Consider the following 17,935-nt stretch of genomic DNA (forward strand, 5'->3'; position numbering starts at 1 on the left):
AAATCCCTAGCTGTCTCACTTGGAGGGCAGCTGGGACACCAGCCCGTGGAAAGGCAGGATTTCATTAAACAACAGAGTTCACAATTCCTAGGAGATGGCAAAGCAACATTTTCAAATCAAAAGAGCTTATTTTTGAGCCATGTGTTGTTTTAATGAAAGACTGGTATTTTCCACATCGGAAACTGACATTTTAGCTACAATGGCTACAATTTTTCACATTGTAAACGAAGGAACCAAAAAGTTTTGGTTGGTTTTATTACTTAAGAACAGGCAGTTGAGGTACTCCTGGGCCCACATCCTGCTAAGCACAGTCACAAAGCACCGGGCTGTGCAGGGTAAATGACCCCAGCTAAACCCATCCCTGGGACCCGGCGTTTAAAGGATTCCAGGGCCAGATACTACATCCACCCACATCGTTTGACAGCCATTAATGGACTATATCCCCACAGCACGGCAAACCCCTTCCTAATTGATTTGATCCTGTGGCAAAAATCACTAAAACGTCCTGTGCAATAATGTTCCCTTTTGTTCACCTCACACCTATCTCTCGATCCTGTCTTTTAGGCCTCATGGCAGGAGAAGCCATTCCTCCCCCTTGCACTGGGCAGTGGTGAGGCCACCCCTCGAGTGCTGTGCTCAGTTCTGGGTCCCTCAGTTCAAGGAGGACATTGAGGTGCTGCAGGGGATTCAGAGAAGGGCAGCGGAGCTGGGGAACGGTTTGGAGCGTCAGTCCTGTGAGGAGCAGCTGAGGGAGCTGGGTTTGTTTATCCTGGAGAAAAGGAGACTCAAGGGTGACCTTATCGCTCCCTACAAGTCCCTGACAGGAGGGTGTAGCCAGGTGGGGGTCGGGCTCTGCCCCCAGGAAATCAGTGACAGGACGAGAGGACATGGCCTCAAGCTGTTCTAGGGAAGGTTTAGCCAGGACATTGGGAGAAATTTCTTCACGTAAAGGGTGATTCGACGTTGGAACGGGCTGCCCATGGAGGTGGTGGAGTCACTGTCCCTGGAGGTGACTGTAATGGAAAATCTCGAAGTGCCGTTGCCTGGTTGACAAGGTGGTGCTCAATCATAAACTGGACTCAAAGATCTCAGAGTTCTTTCTTTTCCAACCTCATCGACCCGCTGGATTTTTCCCCCTGAGGGGCAGAGCTCCCCTCACGACCTTGCTGCTCCATGGGGGACTTGGCTCCCGCTCCCGCCGGATTTCAGGGTGGGAGCAGGGAGAGCGAGAAGGAAGCGAACGCTGCGTGTCCGGGAGGAGGGAGGCGCGGAGCTGGGAAGTCCCCGCGGAGAAGGAGGAGGAGGAGGCGGGGGAGGGCGGGCAGTCCGTCCGTCAGCTGAGCGGGGCCGCTGCCGCCATGGGCGAGCCGTGAGGGGTGAGCCGGGACGGGGTCCCTGAGGCCAGCCCAGAGCGGGGGGCGGCGGTCGCCATGGCCGGGCTCGCCCGGTGACTCGGCGGATCCGGGGTGGGCCTGCGGGAAGGAAGGGCAAGGCGGGGAAATGCCGTTTTGAGGCTCCCGGGGGCCAGTCTGGCCCAGGGACGGAGCGGCCGTGCCCGGGCAGCGGCCGGTGCAGGCGCCGCAGCCTCCCCAGCGCCGCGGTGGGGTATGCAGGAGAACGGGGAAAGGGGACATGAAAGCGAAAATGAAAGTTAAAAATCAGCGGAAACGGGCTCTCAGCGTGAAAGGCGGCGCCGGGGCGCCGACAGGGCCGGGCGGGCGGCGGGGCCCCAGTGCTGTCAGGGCTGGGAAGGGAGGGGGCGAGGCGGGAGTCTCGTTTCATTCCCAGGGAAGTGGGCTCCTGAGGACGAGTTGGTTAGCCCGACAGACGTCTTGGGGGCCATGTGTTTTAGGCCCATGGGGGATTAACGTAGACTCATGGATATTCTGGTGTAGCGGGGTTAGAGGGATTGAAGGTGCCTCTGTGCTGTGACAGGGCATGGTGGCTTGTATGTATTAATAAAATGAGTGTGTGATTATGCTTTCTTCATAATTTGGCACGAAATTGAAAGTGTTCACCTGGCAAACCTTGTAACAGCTGCTTCAGAGATGTCCAGCAAGTTGAAGGGCCGTCCTGCTGAAAATGGAGAGCATTCCAAGAGTAAAATAGAAAATGGAATGGACAGCATGGCTGCCCCAGCCCTTAGCACCTACACCCCGGAAGAGATGGTGCAGCAGATGAAAGAACTAATCACTGAGAACAATGAGTTAAAAGGTGAATGTGCACGTGAGCTGGTCTTTAAATTCAAGAGCCCCGAGTCCGTTCTGAAGGGTTTGTTTTGTCCCATGAGTATGAATTCTGTGCTTGTTTGCCCTTGCTGGGTAGCATTCGCTGTATAAACAACTCTGCAAGTGACAATGTCAGTTTGATAAGACACATCAATAGGATGGTAGCACACATCAAATTGAATTGGTGTGGTAGATTAGGGGGAGAGGAGCCCAATGTAAAGATAACTTACTTGCTCTAGAGTTTCATGCATAAGTGGTATAGCACTATGTATTTTAGAAGATGACATGAAAAATCTCTTTCTATGATGTGCTATTTACTCATCAACCTCGAAAATATTTTTTTTTAGTTTTTATTGTAAAACTGTTGGTTCCATTACAAACATTTTGCCAAACCTGCATTAGGAGGGGTGGATATTGAACCTTCTGTACTTCAGAAAGGAGTGGTGGCTATGGCAGGGTATATATGGGAGAAACCAGTAGCCTTCCCTGATGATTTGAGTCCTTTGTGTGAGATAGATTTACTTCTGGATCTGGAATTTAGGTGGTTCTTTTCTGTAAACAGTTACAGCAAAACTGAGGGGATCTTTAGAGTTCTCTGTGTAGAAGACAGAGGTATCCCACTGTTTACATGACAGCAGAACATGAAGTCACATATCTCCTGTATTGTGATTTTACACTGGTGTTTAAATGCTTCCTGAATCACTTTTGGACATGGTCCAAGTTCTCTGTCTCATGGGAATCTAGCAGGAAAGTTGTTTGTAGAAGTATATCTGGTATTTTGCTAAAAAGTCTTATATAAGATAATATTCTGGGACATATTTACAGCTGCTGTAACCCATAACTTGCAGAATCATTCTCCAGACTATTTTTTTTATTATTTTTCAAAACCTGAAGGATTTATGACATATGACATGGATGTAGTGGAAGTTACTGGAAAGTACAAATATAAAGGATTTTTAAGCAAACAGCTTTGAGTTGGTTGTTTTAAAAAAAGCATGTCTAAAATAATTTCATTGACTCTTCCTAAGAGTCTTGTAAGCATTTTGCAATAGTAAGACTGGTATTGTTACATACTGATTTAGTTACTTACAGGGAACTGACTTGGCTGTAAGTTGTTTGGTGTATTTTTCAATGCTTGCAATTGCATCTTTACCAAATGTTGGGGGACAGCATTGTGGGTCTTATTTGATACATTTGATTTGATAGCATTTGTTTCCATGCAGTTATTTACCAGTCTAGGATGTTTTCCCTGCCAGGTCTCAGTCATTTCAGAAGCCCTGTTCAGCAGTTTCATTTGGGCTGATCATGTAAATACCACACACAGCAAAATACCAGGTATTTCTTGTGAACAGTCCTTCTGGCTTCTTGGTTTAGGAAAAAGTCAAGAAGTCCATGAGTGTGGGCACGTGATCTCAGCAGTGAATTCAGAGCTATTTATTGTAGTGCTAACGGACTAGGATAAGTTTAGTTTTGGCTTGGTATCTAAGGTACGCCAGACAGAGGGTCACATTTCATACCCAATTATTGCCAACCCATTTGATGCTGAAGAATGCTGAGCTCAGTGTAGTGGAAATCTGCTGTTTCATGGACAGAGTATTAGTGTGATTCACTGTCTTCTCTCTGGCTACCATTCAGAAGCCATGAAGTTGCACAACCAAGCTATGAAGGACCGTTATGAGGAGCTTTCCACCTGGAGAGAGAAGCAGAAAGAAGAAAGAGAATTTTATGAGTTAAAGTTTAAGGAGGCAAAGCAGTGCTTGCAGGCCAAATGCATTGAAAATGAGCAGCTACAGCAGCAACTTCAGAGCTTAAAGGAAAGAGAAGAAGGAACTGAAATGGTAAATAAGGAATTGGTTAGATTGACATGCTTTTGAATTAATTGAAAGTCTGGAGCATTCCCTTCTATGATTCTGGGGTTCATTGCACTGGGATGGTTCAGAGATTTGTTAACATCTCCATTTTTGTCCTTAGCTCTAAGAAATTGTCTTGACCTGACTTACTTTATAAAGTGAGGCCTTTCAGAGTGTAGTAACAGAAAATTATGGCACACTTGAGATAATTTACTTTTTTTTTCAGCATTTAATAAACAATAATAGTTAAACTTTTTTACATAATAAATAAGAACTAGCATTTCTTGTTAATTTTTCATTTATTCTTGGATATCTCTTTATTCTTTCCTTTATTTGTTAGATTATCTGTCCCTCATGTTCATTTAATTGCTTTTTGTATTATGTTTCCAGGGAGAAGTTGACATGTAAACAAGCAAAAAAAATTAGGTGTCATCTATTTTTATTATATCAGTCTTTTTTTTATGAAAGCTCTTTTACTGAGGTCAGATTAGACTTGTGCTTCTGCTGTTCCATTTGAGTCTGAGCTTTCTCTCTCTGTCCTGCCTTTGGCTCGGTTACACATCATTTCTAATGTTGCAGGTGGTTGCACAGTAGCCAGGCAACATTTTGTAGGTGGTACTGAAGGCGTCCGTGGGCAAAGCTGATCAAAACAAAACCTGCTTTGTGTCCCAAATGGTCATGTGAAAAGTTACTTAAGAAGTTCCATACAGAGCCAAACTGATGCATTCTGGTGACTGGTACCTCCAGGACCCATGTGAATTCTCTGTTTGATAAAGGATGAGTGTATTAACCTTTTTCTCAACAGAATCTCTAGTAGACTCTTCTCTCCTCTCCTCTCCTGACTGTTTTATGGAACTCTGTAAAAACTATTTTAGCATGTAAATCAAAATCAGCCAGTAAGCTTAGAACATGAAAGAGGGAGAAAAGCCATGTTTAAATAGTGTAAGTATTACTTACACAGTCTTTTCAGGCTGAAAGTTGTGTTTCAGGATTGTCAAGTAAATTCAGGATTTCATAAATCATTCCGAATTTCATAATTCTGGAATATTTTTTAGAGGAAGGTAGAGGATTTATAATCCTTCTATCTGCTGTAGAACTTCTTGTACTTTGAATGCCTAAAGCACGCTGTTGCCAAAGTTTTCCAGCCTGCCTGAGAAATCTAAAATCTCTCTCCTTCCCTGGAATTGATTCTAAATGCATCATCTTACAGTATAAAAAAAAATTAAAAAAAAAGGCAGCAGCAGGTCAGGGCCAGAGTGGTATTGTGGGATGAGAGACACTGTCAATGTAGAGATAATTTGGAGATTTGGTATAATCATAACTTAGAATGTAATTCAGACTCCAGGAATTGTTCAGAATTTGCATTGATGGTATGAGATGTAATAAAGGTATTATCAGGAGGTGGAAGCTCAGATGATAAAATGAAGAAGAAACAACCTCACAGGAAAGTTTCATAATGGGGAGTAGCATTTAAAGGAGAGGGAAAAATTAGTCTTGCTGGTCATGTAGAGGTTTAAGAGAGGGTTTTGAGTAACCTAGAGAAAGGGAGGAGGCAGAAGGTAAAGGAGATAGTCAGGGTTGGAAGGAGATAAGTTTGGGGAAAATCTCTGAGGAACAGAGACTTCGTGGAAGGGATCTAGGACTTTGTGTGAAGGTCAAGGAATTGTGAAGATTTGCAGATGGAAATGGGGTACAAAGAAGCAAGATGGTGGGGAAAGGCAAAAAATGGGGTAAGTTGGAAAGCTCGCTGCCCACAGGTTTATTCTCCCTTGAATCTTAGTTAGATTTAGTAAAAGAGGAATAGGGATATGGGTGAAAAAATGCAATAGTTCTGGAGGTTGGCTGATCCCCTGTGTGGTAGCAAAAAGCATAGGTTCAGGCAAAGATTTACATCCTAATTATCTGTGCATTCAGAGAACCAGTCCCATATTTTCCAGCAGTGGGATGCCCAGTGTTTGATTAACTTGGTTTCACAGTTTAAACTTACTGCTGTTGAGTGAACCAAAACAGTTTAGGGGTCTGTCCTGTGGGGTTTTCAGGCAAGCCTGAACAGGAAAGAAGGGATGTAGGACGCTGTTATGTTCAGGCTGTGTGCTCCTTGGCTGGCGTTCCCTTTGGGTTGGCTAATGCAGAGTACGTTTATCCCAGGAGGGCTGCACGGCTCCCGAGAAGGAAGTGAGGCAGCTGAAGTCCCAGGTGCAGCGGCTCCAGGCTGAGAAGGCAGATCTGCTTGCCATCATTTCAGAGCTGCAGGTCAAGCTGAACATCTCAGCAGAGGATTCCTTTGTGGAGATTGGGATGATTGTAAGTAAAGGGAATAACAGGAACACAATAACCTGCAGCCAGGTGCCAGTATAAATAATTCTGTAATTCATTGGTCTCTTACGTTACCTGTCGTAGAGCACTTGTGGATTACAAGGTAGTGAAAAGATAGTGGTAAAGGACTTGGAATTAATTTCTGTCCTTCCACTTTAAAGCTCTAAGTAAATTAATTTCATAGATAGGCCCTATTGCACTAGTTAAAAATGTTAAGTCTTGTCTTAGCTGGAATTTCTGGGAACATCAGTACTATGTTTTGTTAAGGGGCAACACCTGTGCATAGACAGGGCATTTTCTTTTGAGAATGCGGCTTACTTCCTACTGACAGGTAAGTAGAGATGCAGACAAACAAAACTTAAGTGCAAAACTTTAGAGATTATTCCCTAGAGGCATAAAAATCTACTTTCTTTACTCTTCTTGTATCTGGAAAATCTTCACAGGCAAACTGAAATGTGAAAATGCAGCTTCTGCTATCTTTCTGTTCCCCATATCCTCTCTCTGAAAAGGAGATGTGCAACAAGAAATTTAAAAAATGTAATTAAAATTTGTTTAGAGTTGTCAGAGAAAACTCAGGGGTGCATTCTCCTTTTAATTTGATAGAAGGAGTCTCCTTTGGGCTACAAAGATCAAGGAGTGGGGTTTGTAGTGGGAAAGAAGACTGCTTTTAGGTGGATGGAGAGTAGTTTCTAGGCTTATGTTGAATGTCACCTGCAGTGCCATTGACTTGCTCAGTGGTGCTTAGTCATCTTCACAGGGGAGAGTGGCTGTGGAAGTTGCTGATTAATGGAGAAGGGCAAATATCATTGTTGTCCCAATTCTCTAATCAAGCTGTAAGAGATACAGGGAAAGGCATGTGAAATATTTAAATTAAGAATTTCCAAACATGAGGATGATCTGTAGGAGTTTTTTTATTTATCTGTATTGCCATGATAGCAATTCTCCCTGTTTTTCTTCTTTTCGTAACTCAAATAAATAAAACCCTGTCCTGCTTATTCCAAATACTGAGCTAATAGTGGTTTTTTTCTCTCCTAGGAAGGAGAAATAAATAGAACTGCAAAGGAACATCAAGAGAATAGTGGTGAAATGCCCAGTAATGTTGCTGTCTACATGTACGTAGGTTCTTGTGCAATATGTGTGATTCAGACTTCTGCTCTGGGTTTCATTTTCAGTGTAAGGGAACTTCTTTCTATGAGGAATGCACTAGAAGATCCTCTTTTTCTTTGGCTTTGCACTCCTCCACTGCAGTAGCTCTAACTTCCTAGCATGCAGTAAGACCCCCAGCTCTCTGCCAGTTTTCCTTCCAATTTTTACTAGCTGACAAGAGGGAGTGCATATTCTGGCCAGCTGGTCAGGCATTTATGGACATTCTGACTTGCCAACTCTTCAGGCTTTTAAGGGAGGCCAAACAGAAAAGAAAAGCATAGAGGCTGCAGGGACTTCTTCCCTCCTAACCATTGGAAACCATTTAATAGAGTGACTGTCCTCTACCTGATTATACTGATGTTAGTAAGAGTCAGAGATCTTGTAGTCTTTCAGATGTGACCCCGTTTATGTGTAGTTGGTATGAAGTGTATCCATGATGGGGTAGACACAGTGCAATATAGTCCTTGCTTTTCAGGTTACTGGGTTTAAGATACCAGCATTCTGTTCAGGTTACTTCTCAAAATTTGATCTTTACATCAGCTCCAGGACACAAGGGACTTTCTTGCCCCTGGCTGAACCTTTACACCTTGTGGACATAGACATCTGATACTGTTCAACTTTCCATTTTGGATACTGCCCAATTTAGCAGCTAGATGGTTTTGGCTGAACTCTTGCTTACTTTGTGCCTTTGCTTTTGAAAAGGAAGGGTACAAAAAATGCTAAGGACATAGCAGGCCAGAAAGCTGTGCTCTGTATTGTCACTTCCTATGTCACTGCAAGGGAGGAGTGCTTCAGTGTAATATCACAGAAGCTTGTCCCTCAGCATGCAGATAAGAAGTTGAAGGAGGAAAAAAAAAAGGATGTTACAATTGTGGACAAAACTGAGAGCTGCTGATCACAGACCGAGCCACGAGTATTAAGCTTGTTGTTAGTTGTGGCTTGTGAGAACACTGATTATGAGAAGACGTTCCCTGTGGAACTTGCTTACCTTTGGAGGAGAAACTGGGCCATATCTACAAGAACAGATACTTCTTTAAATATTTCCAGTGTCACCACGTGTCTTTGTCCAGTCCTGAAACTTTAGATGGGTGCTGTTAACAGGTTCAAAGAAATGTGATCCACTCAGGATGGATTTATTTCTGTAAGGGTAGAACTGCACTAAAAATCCCCTGATAAAAGTTATTTACTTAAAATATCCTGGCTGAACACTGTCTTTTGGGTATTGAATTTTGCTCACCAGAGATTTCTAGCTCTCAGAAGCACACAGAAGATTCTACTTTCTTTTCTGAACAACAAAAGTAGAATTTTTAACACATGCTGTTCTACAGCTGAGACTGAAATATACAGTCTAACTTGTCTGTTGTCCATACAGTTTGGGGATTTTGACTTTCTGTCTAAATTGACATAAAATACTGTAATGGAATACAGTATTTTATCACTTACCCTATTATCTGGAGCTTTGTATTTGTTCTGGTTCAATTTACAGTAGAATAATACGATTTTGAAAATAAATATAGATTTGAGGAGGGTGAAACATTAAAGATATTTATTTCTGAAAAATAAAGTGATTTCTGACGACCATTTTTAGTGGGATATGCTTTCTTTTCCGTAAAGGAGTGAGGAAGAGATAGAAATGTTCTGTGCTTTATTGCAAAAAAAATGTTGTTTGTAGGAATAGATAGCAGGACTTTGCAGAAAGTGCTGTAAAAGAGGTCAGAATAAGTGAATTGGGTTTTGTATTGTGATGGCTGCTTTTACTTTCCTTGCTTAATTGCTAAATTGTTCCCTCAGCTGGAAGGGGACTGCCTGTGCCCTTCATTTGCACTCACAAGGGCTGTGGCTACTGGTCTTGGCTCTTGGGATTTGGGAATGAGCCCTTTGGTCAGAGCACTGGTTTCCAGCACTGTGTGAAATGGTGGCCTCTCAGACTGAATCCCAGCATTAGGGTTAAGGGAGTGCACTGCTGGAGGGGTAGCTGTTGTTATTTATATCTGGTTTGGTTTGAAGCAGGAGCAAATCTGCAGATGAATCTAAGAATTTGGAGTCTGAGGAGCTAACTGTGAGCCAGCTGCTCTGCTGCCTTAGAAATGAAACTCAGAAGAGGGAAGAACTTGAGAAGGAGCTGCAGGATCACAAAGAGAGGTATGAAGTAGGTGCACTGTAACATTTGGAGCTGTTTTCTTTCAGGGCTGTTGCAGTTATCAAGTCTCAGAATGATCAGCAACAAGCTGAAATACCAGTGTGATTTGGATGGGGAATTTCCTGAGCACTGAGTTGTAATAACATTTGTGGTTGTCTATATGGGGATAAACCACAGTTCTCTTCCATGGGAAAAAGAGATTTTGATTTCCTGAAGTGCCACAGATCAAAGCAAGTTACCCATTTCCTCTAGTGTTTGAACTATCGCTGTGTTATTCAGAAAGACAGGATGACTAGTTGAGGTTGTTCTCTCCATTCACTCCTCCACAGTTACTTGGTTTTGTATGAATCATCTCTGTGTGCGGCCTTAACCAAATCACTGTGTCTAAAACAGGATTATAGTCCTCTTCGTGATATTGGCAGGCTACATTTAGCAGTGTGTGAGCTTGCAAAAGCTCCTTAGAAATGTCTAAAATAAGTTTAATTCCAAACTTTTCTAAGAAAGAGAGTTTTCACATTGGGACCTGTATGAGGGTCTGTCTCAGCTCAGTTCTGTGGGTGTAAATCAGCACAACTGTTCAGAAGTGGCAAATTCCCCAAGCAGTTCCAGCTCCCCATTTCACAGAGACAGAGTAAGACTTGCTGGGCATTATCTGCTATGAAAGTTTGGTGTCACAGTAATTGCTTCTATGTGGTCTTCCTAGAAGAGGTAATGAGCCATAACCAAACAATTCTTAGAAACCTCAGCCACTGAAAATACCACAGGAAAACAGAGGCAATACTAATCACTGGATTCAGTGAACAGAATGGCCTATTTCCAAAGAGCTGGCAGTTTTTGACTTTACCAAAGATCAATCCCTTTGGACTGACTGTCATGACCTTCACCACACCTGCAGACTTACACATCCATTTTAATTAAATGTACACAGTGTCCTGTGTTCTTCAGGAACCTCCATCATTTTGCATGTCTGTGCTTTTCATTCTGCCTTGTGTTGTTTTTTTTTTTTGTAGCTGTGATGTTACAAAGAGAGTACATAAGCCAAATCCATCATTATTGGCTCCTTCTCTTTTCCAGACTGTCAAAGCTGGAGAAGGACACCAGAAACTGCCTGGAGAGTGGGACACAAACTGAACAGGAAGAAGAGAGTTCAGAAGCTGTAAGTACTCAGCCAAGATAAAACACCATACAGCTGACTTGCTGAGGTCACCAACCTCAGTGTCTAGATTTCCACTTGCACTCAGGGAGCAAGGGGCAATTGTCCTGCATGGGTAATGGAAGTGAACTTTGATGTAGCTTAGGTGTGGTTCCAAATTACACGAGCCACTGCAGAGGGGTAGGATTGGGGACCAAGTATTTGGGAGGCTTGGCATAACCGCAGTTATACCACATTGTCCTGTCCATGCCCAGTAAACAGAGAGAAATACAGTAATTTCTAGCTCCAGAAATCATCTAGACTGCATCAATTTCCTCACTGCTGCCTAGGGCAGCTTTTGGATCAGAATCCAGTGATGGCATACTGTAAAACAGACTTTAAATGTGGAGCTCATGGGTTGTTCATGTTTTTAGAGGGATTACAATGGTGGGGCATAACTATCTTGGATTGAGACACAGTTCCAGGCAAAAACTTAGTCCTGATGTTTTCAATTAAGATTTGAAAGAATGCTGGGGCTGGGATTCAGCTCCAGTCAGATACTTAAACTTCTGTGCCTGCAGCTGTAAGCTTCCGTGTGAGTTGAGAGTGCAATCCCATAGCCTTAGAGGTCCATTCTGGTTCAGTGAAACTGCGTAATACAGGCAACTGAGAGTGTTTGTATGTGAGGTGTGTGAGTTCCTGCAGTGCTGCATGGGACTTGGAAATATGCTCTGGGACCTGCTGCAGACCTGTGTCCTTCTGAAGGTCAACACAAGACTTTTAGGTCAGGGTTGGGTTGATTTAACAAGACCAGTCTGCAGTGAGGCCAAGAGATGCCCTTCCAAGGGAAAGCAGATGATGTCTCGGTTAATTAATGTTTCCAGTGCTCTTATCTCCACTTTGCCTGAGTACAGCCTGGGCCCAACACTCCTCATTGAAGTGGATACTGAGGTCAGCACTTGTGCTTGTGCTGGCAGTCGTTTCCATGTACACTGTTGTGTTTCTTCAGAGGCTCTTGTCAGCAGAGTTCATGTTACCTGCCTCTGTGGTAAAATGTAGATCGCTAGTGGAACAGTGGGAGGTATAGTGTGGAATAATTGTAAAGCCTTGTAGATGAGGCCTTATTACTGAGTATAGACTGTAACCGTGCAAACTAACTTAGGCTGTTTTCTCTAGAGTGAGATTTCCTTCTTATCTTTCTTAGCCTGTAACTTTACTATCTTGAATTGTCCATATGTAATTTTCATTATTTTTTCTCTAAAAGGTTGGCAGTGAAGTAGAAACCCTGAATCTGCAAGTTTGTGCTCTGTTTAAAGAGCTTCAGGAAGCCCATGAAAAGTTAAAAGAAGCAGAATTGATTCAGAAGAAACTTCAAGAAAAGTAAGGCTCAGAAAAGCAAAAGTTCTGTCATGGCACCCAGTACATACTTGTACGACAACTCCCATCTTGGGAAACTCACCAGCTCTACAAATACCAAATAACTGTTTCATATAAGTGCTGTTAAGAAATGCTCTTTCTTTGTAAGTGGTGAAGTGCAGAAATACATCAATTGTCAGAAAATCTGAGCTACCAACCTAGTTCTACAGATAGAACCTCAGTGCCTTGAATTGTAAGATTTGGGTTTTAACTTTTCATGATGTAAAGAAAAATAATTTCTGTTTTTTCCTTCACATAATCAATCCCTATTCTGGCTTTAGGGGAAAACGTCGAGGGACTTGGTTTTAACCTTTTCACATTAGCTGTCTGGGCTTTTGAAGAAAATTGTCTAGGTTATAAAAGTGGTTACAAGACCCTAATTTTTTTGCTTAGCTTCCTATCAAATTCCAGTTCTTTGAGATCCATAATAGTAAGAAAGTTTTCTGATGGTTGTGTATAGACTGATTTTTGTCTTTCCATGTTCTTCATCAAAATAAGCCTTTAAAGTGAACCATACAAATATTCTTTTTGCTATATGCTTTGTGGGAAAAATCCATCAGGAGAGGGTGAACAGAAGAGATCAACCTTTTTTTCTTTTCTATCAGATGCCAGGTACTGGAAAGAAAAAGCTTGGCTGCTGCATCGGAATTGGAGGAGAAGCAGCAGCTAATATACACCATCAAGAAGCTGGAACTTCAGGTGGAGAGCATGCAGGCAGAGGTCAAGCTGGAACAAGCCAAGACACATGAAGAAAAGTGAGTACAACTTGGTTTTGTATTCCAGGAAGGTATTGTCAGTGAAGAAGCAAAGTCCAAGGGAACCTGGCCTTTTGTGTCCCGCACCCTTTGAAACTATGCTATCTTTGTACATTATGAAGTAGAAGTCTGTATTCTTTTATCTACTGAACCCTTCACTTAGGAATACTCAAGCTATCAACTCTGACTAGTATCTTCCTCCAATCATAAAATCAAAGGTGGAATAGAGCTGGGTGTATCATACAAGTGGAGGAAGCAGAGAAGTGACAACAGCTGTGCCATGGACTAGCTGGGGTAAATGCAGAACATCCTGGAGGGCAGGGACAAGTCAGGTGGTGACTGTGCTCGGAAAGTGAGTTTAATGAAGAGGTCTGCAATCCCTACAATATGTTTGCACTAGGAGAGTCAAGTGTGTGGTGAGGCTGAGCTAAAGTGAGGCTGTTTGCTTTGGCTTCCCACTCCCTTTCATGTGCATTCCATGTAAAGGAGTGTGAAAATGTCAGTCCAAGCTGTTCAGAGAGGCTGAACTTCCTGAAGGACAGACACATCTTCAGCTGCTGCAGAAGCTGCTTGTTATCTTTGGTGTCTGGTTATTCTGATGAATTCTCCTTCTCTTGAAGTCTGAGTCAAGACTTGGATGTCTTCCTAAGAGGGGTGTTATATTTTGAACAGAATTTGTGAGCTTCATATAAAAATACTGAGTGATGGATTCCTCACTATGAAATGCACATGATCAGTAAGGACACTGGCTTGTACTCAATCCATGGATAGAGCAGCACACAACTCATTGGAAGAGAGATGTTGAGACACAGAGCATGACTTTTTCTCACCAGAAATGCAGACTCATTTGCAAGGAGCTGGTAGTGGCTTAAGTTCTAACATAATTTAGATGTCAAAGAATTGTTTAAAACCTTCATCTCTTTTCTTGTCATAAACAGGGCAAGATACAATAACCTTCAGGATTCATATAGCAAACTCCTTCCAGAACTCACTGAGGCCATGAAAAAAATTGATGAAATGAAACTCAAAGAGGTAAACTCATCACAAGAAGAAATCATAATTAATTAGGGGTGAGGGGAAAGTGATGGAAGAATATCTTTAGAATCAAATTTGGGCAGGAAACAACTGTCATCCCTTCTATATAATTACATGTAACATAGCAGCACTGCTCTGATAAACACAGATCCTGTGCTGTCAGTTACAGAAAACTTTATCCACACATCAGTACTTCCATGGTGTTTTCTGGGTAAGGTCTAATCTTCAGTGCATTGCAACATAGAATCCAGTCCTTAGACAGAAGTGATAGATACATCAGTGTTCCTGCAGCATCGTTTATAAAAATGTGGGAAGGTAAGTCTCTAAACATTTTTTAAATGTATTCTTAAATAGAATGCCTGGCAAAGTGAGGTCTTCTTAGGAACTAAACCACCATGGAAGTGCCATATTGTTCTGTGTAATTTCAGAAACTAGGAAAAGGTCTTTTACAGTGTCCACTAGGGGGTTGTCTTTCGACTTGATACAATGTAGTTCAAAAGCACAAAACTAATCTTCAAGGTAAAATATCAGTCACCACTGCTGGCTTAGTTCAAGTTCCTTTGGTGTCCTTTTCCAAGGACAGGAGGAGTAAGAAGCAAACGTTAACTTTGAGGAGGGTCAAATTTGGAGTTCGTCTCATAATCACAGTTCTTCTTTGCAGCTGGACAGAGTAGATAAAGCTGTGGTGGAACAACTGACAGCAAAGGTGGAGTTGGCAGAACAAGCCCTTGCTGCAAAGCAACTCCAGATAGATGAAATGAAGCAGATAATTGCTAAGCAAGAGGAGGACCTTGAAACTATGTCTGTGCTCCGTGCTCAGGTATGGGCTCTTCACAAACTGTCTACTTCCCCCACGCAATATTCAGAAACCAGGAGGAATTTAATGGCTCACTCTGAAATGCTGAATACGTTTTCTCAGCTTCAAAGCTTAAGTCCCCTTACTTGGCTTGCCTTGCAGATCCCTGCAGAGCCTTTACCCACTATATTCTAGGGCTCTGTAGGAGGAACTGTGTATGCTGGAGTCTGGCTCAACAAACAACTTGGGAGTAGATGTGTATTTAGAACCACTGGCTTAAGAATCACTGCATATGTTATAGGAATGATTTTACTCAAACCAGCATGTGTTAAGTGACTAAAAAGGTTTTGCCTCACATTTAAGGCATTTAAGAACCAGCATCTTGGCCTGGTTCCACTATCTGAACCACAGATTTGTCAGTGTAATCAGTCAAGTCACCTCATCACTGCTCATCTGTGCCTCATTTCTGCACAGCAGAGGCAATACCTGTGTCCCAAGTAAAACACTTTGAGTATCTTTTACAGAGTCCAGAAACTGTTAGGTCTCCTTCACCTTGTGAGAAGTGCAGGTGTTGGCTTTGCAGTGTGTGGTGTTTTGAGTAGTTGCAGATTATGATACAGATTTGTGATTTTGACATATACAGATATGGTTCAGTCAAAGTTACAAATTTTCAGCCTGATCTCATTTCTCTGATCAGATGGAGGTTTATTGTTCTGATTTCCATGCTGAGAGGGCAGCAAGAGAGAAGATCCATGAGGAGAAGGAGCAGTTGGCTGTCCAGCTGGCATACCTACTAAAAGAGCAACAAAACCTTGAAGATCTTGGCCGGTGAGAACAGACTTCAGCTGAACTGCCTTTGCACAGTCCTGTTACTCTGTGTACTGGTGTTTACCATCATTGTCTTGTGAGCATCTCAGTAGAAAGGCAAATAACTTTGCAGACATTTCTTGCTTAATTTGAATTTAAAAAGAGAAAAAAAGTGAATTGGCTTACTTCTCAATTTTCTGGTAGTATCTCTGTAAAGTGTGTTAGTTCTTAGTTGGGTGCCTTATTAAGTTTTCATTTTGGGTGATTCATGCTTGGTAGATTCTCTCTGTTGATCCATGTGAGTTTCTTTGGGTTCTGGCCTCAATTTTAGCTGTGAATCTGCAGCAAATCTTGCTCTGTGTGTGCCAGGAATATCTGCTGCTCCTCCAGTAGGCAGTGGTGAGTACACAGTTCTGGGTACAGTGGTAATTGAATCAAGTTACATTTCACATTAACTGTACACTGAGTCCTTTTTATGGTACAACTTGTTTTTTACTTAAAGCAAATTTTCAATTTTCTCTGAACAACTGAGAGTCCTTGGAGCTTTCCAGAGAAATGTGCCCTAGATCCCTAGGTGTGTAGCTGCCCAAATCCTGCTGCTGGTGTCATTTGCATGACACTGATTTCAGCAGACCTCTGGCATGATCTCACAAAGCAGTGGCATTTCTAGTCCTGTTTCCAAGCAGCAGTTGTGAATTAAATGCATGACCAGTTGACAGGAGTCTGTCTTCAAAGCCCTTGACTTCTCATCCACAGAACCTCTCTGGCAGAGATGCAGAGTCGCCACGGAGCCAGGATGCCGGATCGGGAGCACTCACCTCATCTTGTCCAAAGAGGTACTGCAAGCACCTTCCTAGCCCTCAGGTTCAGGCTCCCCACTCCCTTAAACCAGCTTTCCTTGGCTGCAGACAGCTTCCCTGTGGTTATTCTGGCAGCTGCAGAGAGCAAAATTGGGTAATATAAGAGTTAATTTTTCTTCTCTGCTTGCAGGAACTAATAGTCAAGATTGGCCAGAGCAGCGGAATATTTCAATTTATTCATGTCCTAAATGTGAAGAAATTCTACCTGATTTGGACACACTGCAGATTCACGTTATGGACTGCATTAATTGAGTGATGCCCTCCAATTCTTTGTCTTTGGGAATTTCACCTGCCAAACACTTTGGGTTTTTTACCTTCTTGCTCAAATAGTGCTCAGCTCTTATGTCCTATGAAGGAGGTTTTCAGGGGTTTGCTTATTAATTAAATGTGAAAAGGGTAAAACTCTTCGCCTGCCCTGTAGTCACTAATCTTGTTGTAATCTGCTTTAGGGAAGGAGTTTTCATAGATTAACAACATGGATGTGCTAGAGAACACACAGTGTGTCTGCTGCTATGAAACCTTTCAGGAACATTCCCCTGAAGTGCTCTGCTCTATGGCAAATCTGCAGAATGGGGCTGAATTACTGAAGTCAGAGGAGAGATGAGATATTTGCTGATCAAATATATATATATAAATACCAAATATATGTGAGGCTGTAAATACTTCATCTCTTATATACTATATACCAGGAAAGTAATACATGAAAAAAGATGTTTGGGAAGCTTTCAGCAAAATAGAATAATGCTGTATTCATTGAGCATTTGAAGTGAACCCTGCTCTTTCTCCAGATGGCCATTTCATTGCTGCCCTTGTGACCATACTAATCTGATGTTAAATTTTTGATGGCTTATGTAACTTCTTGCTTTAGCCAGATGTGGGTAAGGTTTAAAATGGATCAGCTAGGTCTGATATATGTAGCTCCTGGTGTACTCAAGTCACTTGGTTTTCTAGAACTGTTAATTTTTATGATGTTGTTTTAATTTTTCTTTATTAAAATAAAAGCATTTGAACTTGTACAGTATTGTGGTAGAAAGCACTGAGATGGATGTAACCTAATTTAAAGAGAGTATAGTGGATTTTCTCGTATCAAAATAAATCTATTACAATTATAAATTTATCTGTGCCTGTGAATACTTGGGCGACTGAAACAGGATTGCAAATTCCTATGCCGGAAAAGCTTGTCTAGAAACAGCTGTAGTAGATTAGTTCTATTTTTGTTCTCACAGGTGCTTTTATCTCAACAAAAGGGAGACAATCCCTTTTTTGCCATTGTAATTCAAGTAAATTTTTTGCTTTGTTTGTTGTCCCTGTTCTAATTATCACTTTTAGACTCTGGATTCTTATTTTCTGTTATAGCTCATCTATAGCTTCATCCATAATTTCAGGTAACACAAAAGCTGACTGTTGTGAAGAGGTATTCCTGAGCCTTGTTGTAACCTTCTTCATCAATTACA

At 42.2% G+C, this 17,935-nt stretch overlaps 1 protein-coding gene across 4 annotated transcripts; it reads left to right on the top strand.

Moving 5' to 3' along the window:
* Positions 1 to 1,279: 1,279 nt before the first annotated feature.
* On the top strand, positions 1,280 to 17,598 carry OPTN (optineurin). 4 transcript variants are annotated; one of them, XM_015629067.2, is made up of 14 exons: positions 1,280 to 1,376; positions 2,038 to 2,214; positions 3,864 to 4,066; positions 6,227 to 6,382; positions 7,430 to 7,506; positions 9,548 to 9,682; positions 10,755 to 10,836; positions 12,077 to 12,192; positions 12,834 to 12,983; positions 13,922 to 14,015; positions 14,680 to 14,838; positions 15,512 to 15,642; positions 16,378 to 16,457; positions 16,612 to 17,598. In XM_015629067.2, the coding sequence occupies exons 2-14, from the start codon at positions 2,049 to 2,051 to the stop codon at positions 16,731 to 16,733; spliced, it is 1,671 nt and encodes a 556-aa protein (XP_015484553.1). In that variant the 5' UTR covers positions 1,280 to 1,376; positions 2,038 to 2,048; the 3' UTR covers positions 16,734 to 17,598. The 4 variants fall into 4 exon arrangements, with proteins under 4 accessions (XP_015484553.1, XP_015484552.1, XP_015484550.1 ...); XM_015629066.2 differs by having other exon boundaries at positions 9,551 to 9,682; XM_015629064.2 differs by having other exon boundaries at positions 1,289 to 1,376; positions 2,012 to 2,214.
* Positions 17,599 to 17,935: the final 337 nt, after the last annotated feature.

This window comes from Parus major, chromosome 1A, assembly GCF_001522545.3.
Source record: "Parus major isolate Abel chromosome 1A, Parus_major1.1, whole genome shotgun sequence".
Lineage (NCBI taxonomy): Eukaryota > Metazoa > Chordata > Aves > Passeriformes > Paridae > Parus > Parus major.

Coding starts and splice junctions, on each gene's coding strand:
- OPTN (XM_015629067.2), top strand. CDS start 2,049: ATGTCCAGCAAGTTGAAGGGCCGTCCTGCTGAAAATGGAGAGCATTCC. Junction 7,507..9,547: donor AGTAATGTTGCTGTCTACAT/GTACGTAGGTTC, acceptor TTTGGTTTGAAG/CAGGAGCAAATCTGCAGATG. Junction 15,643..16,377: donor AACCTTGAAGATCTTGGCCG/GTGAGAACAGAC, acceptor TCTCATCCACAG/AACCTCTCTGGCAGAGATGC.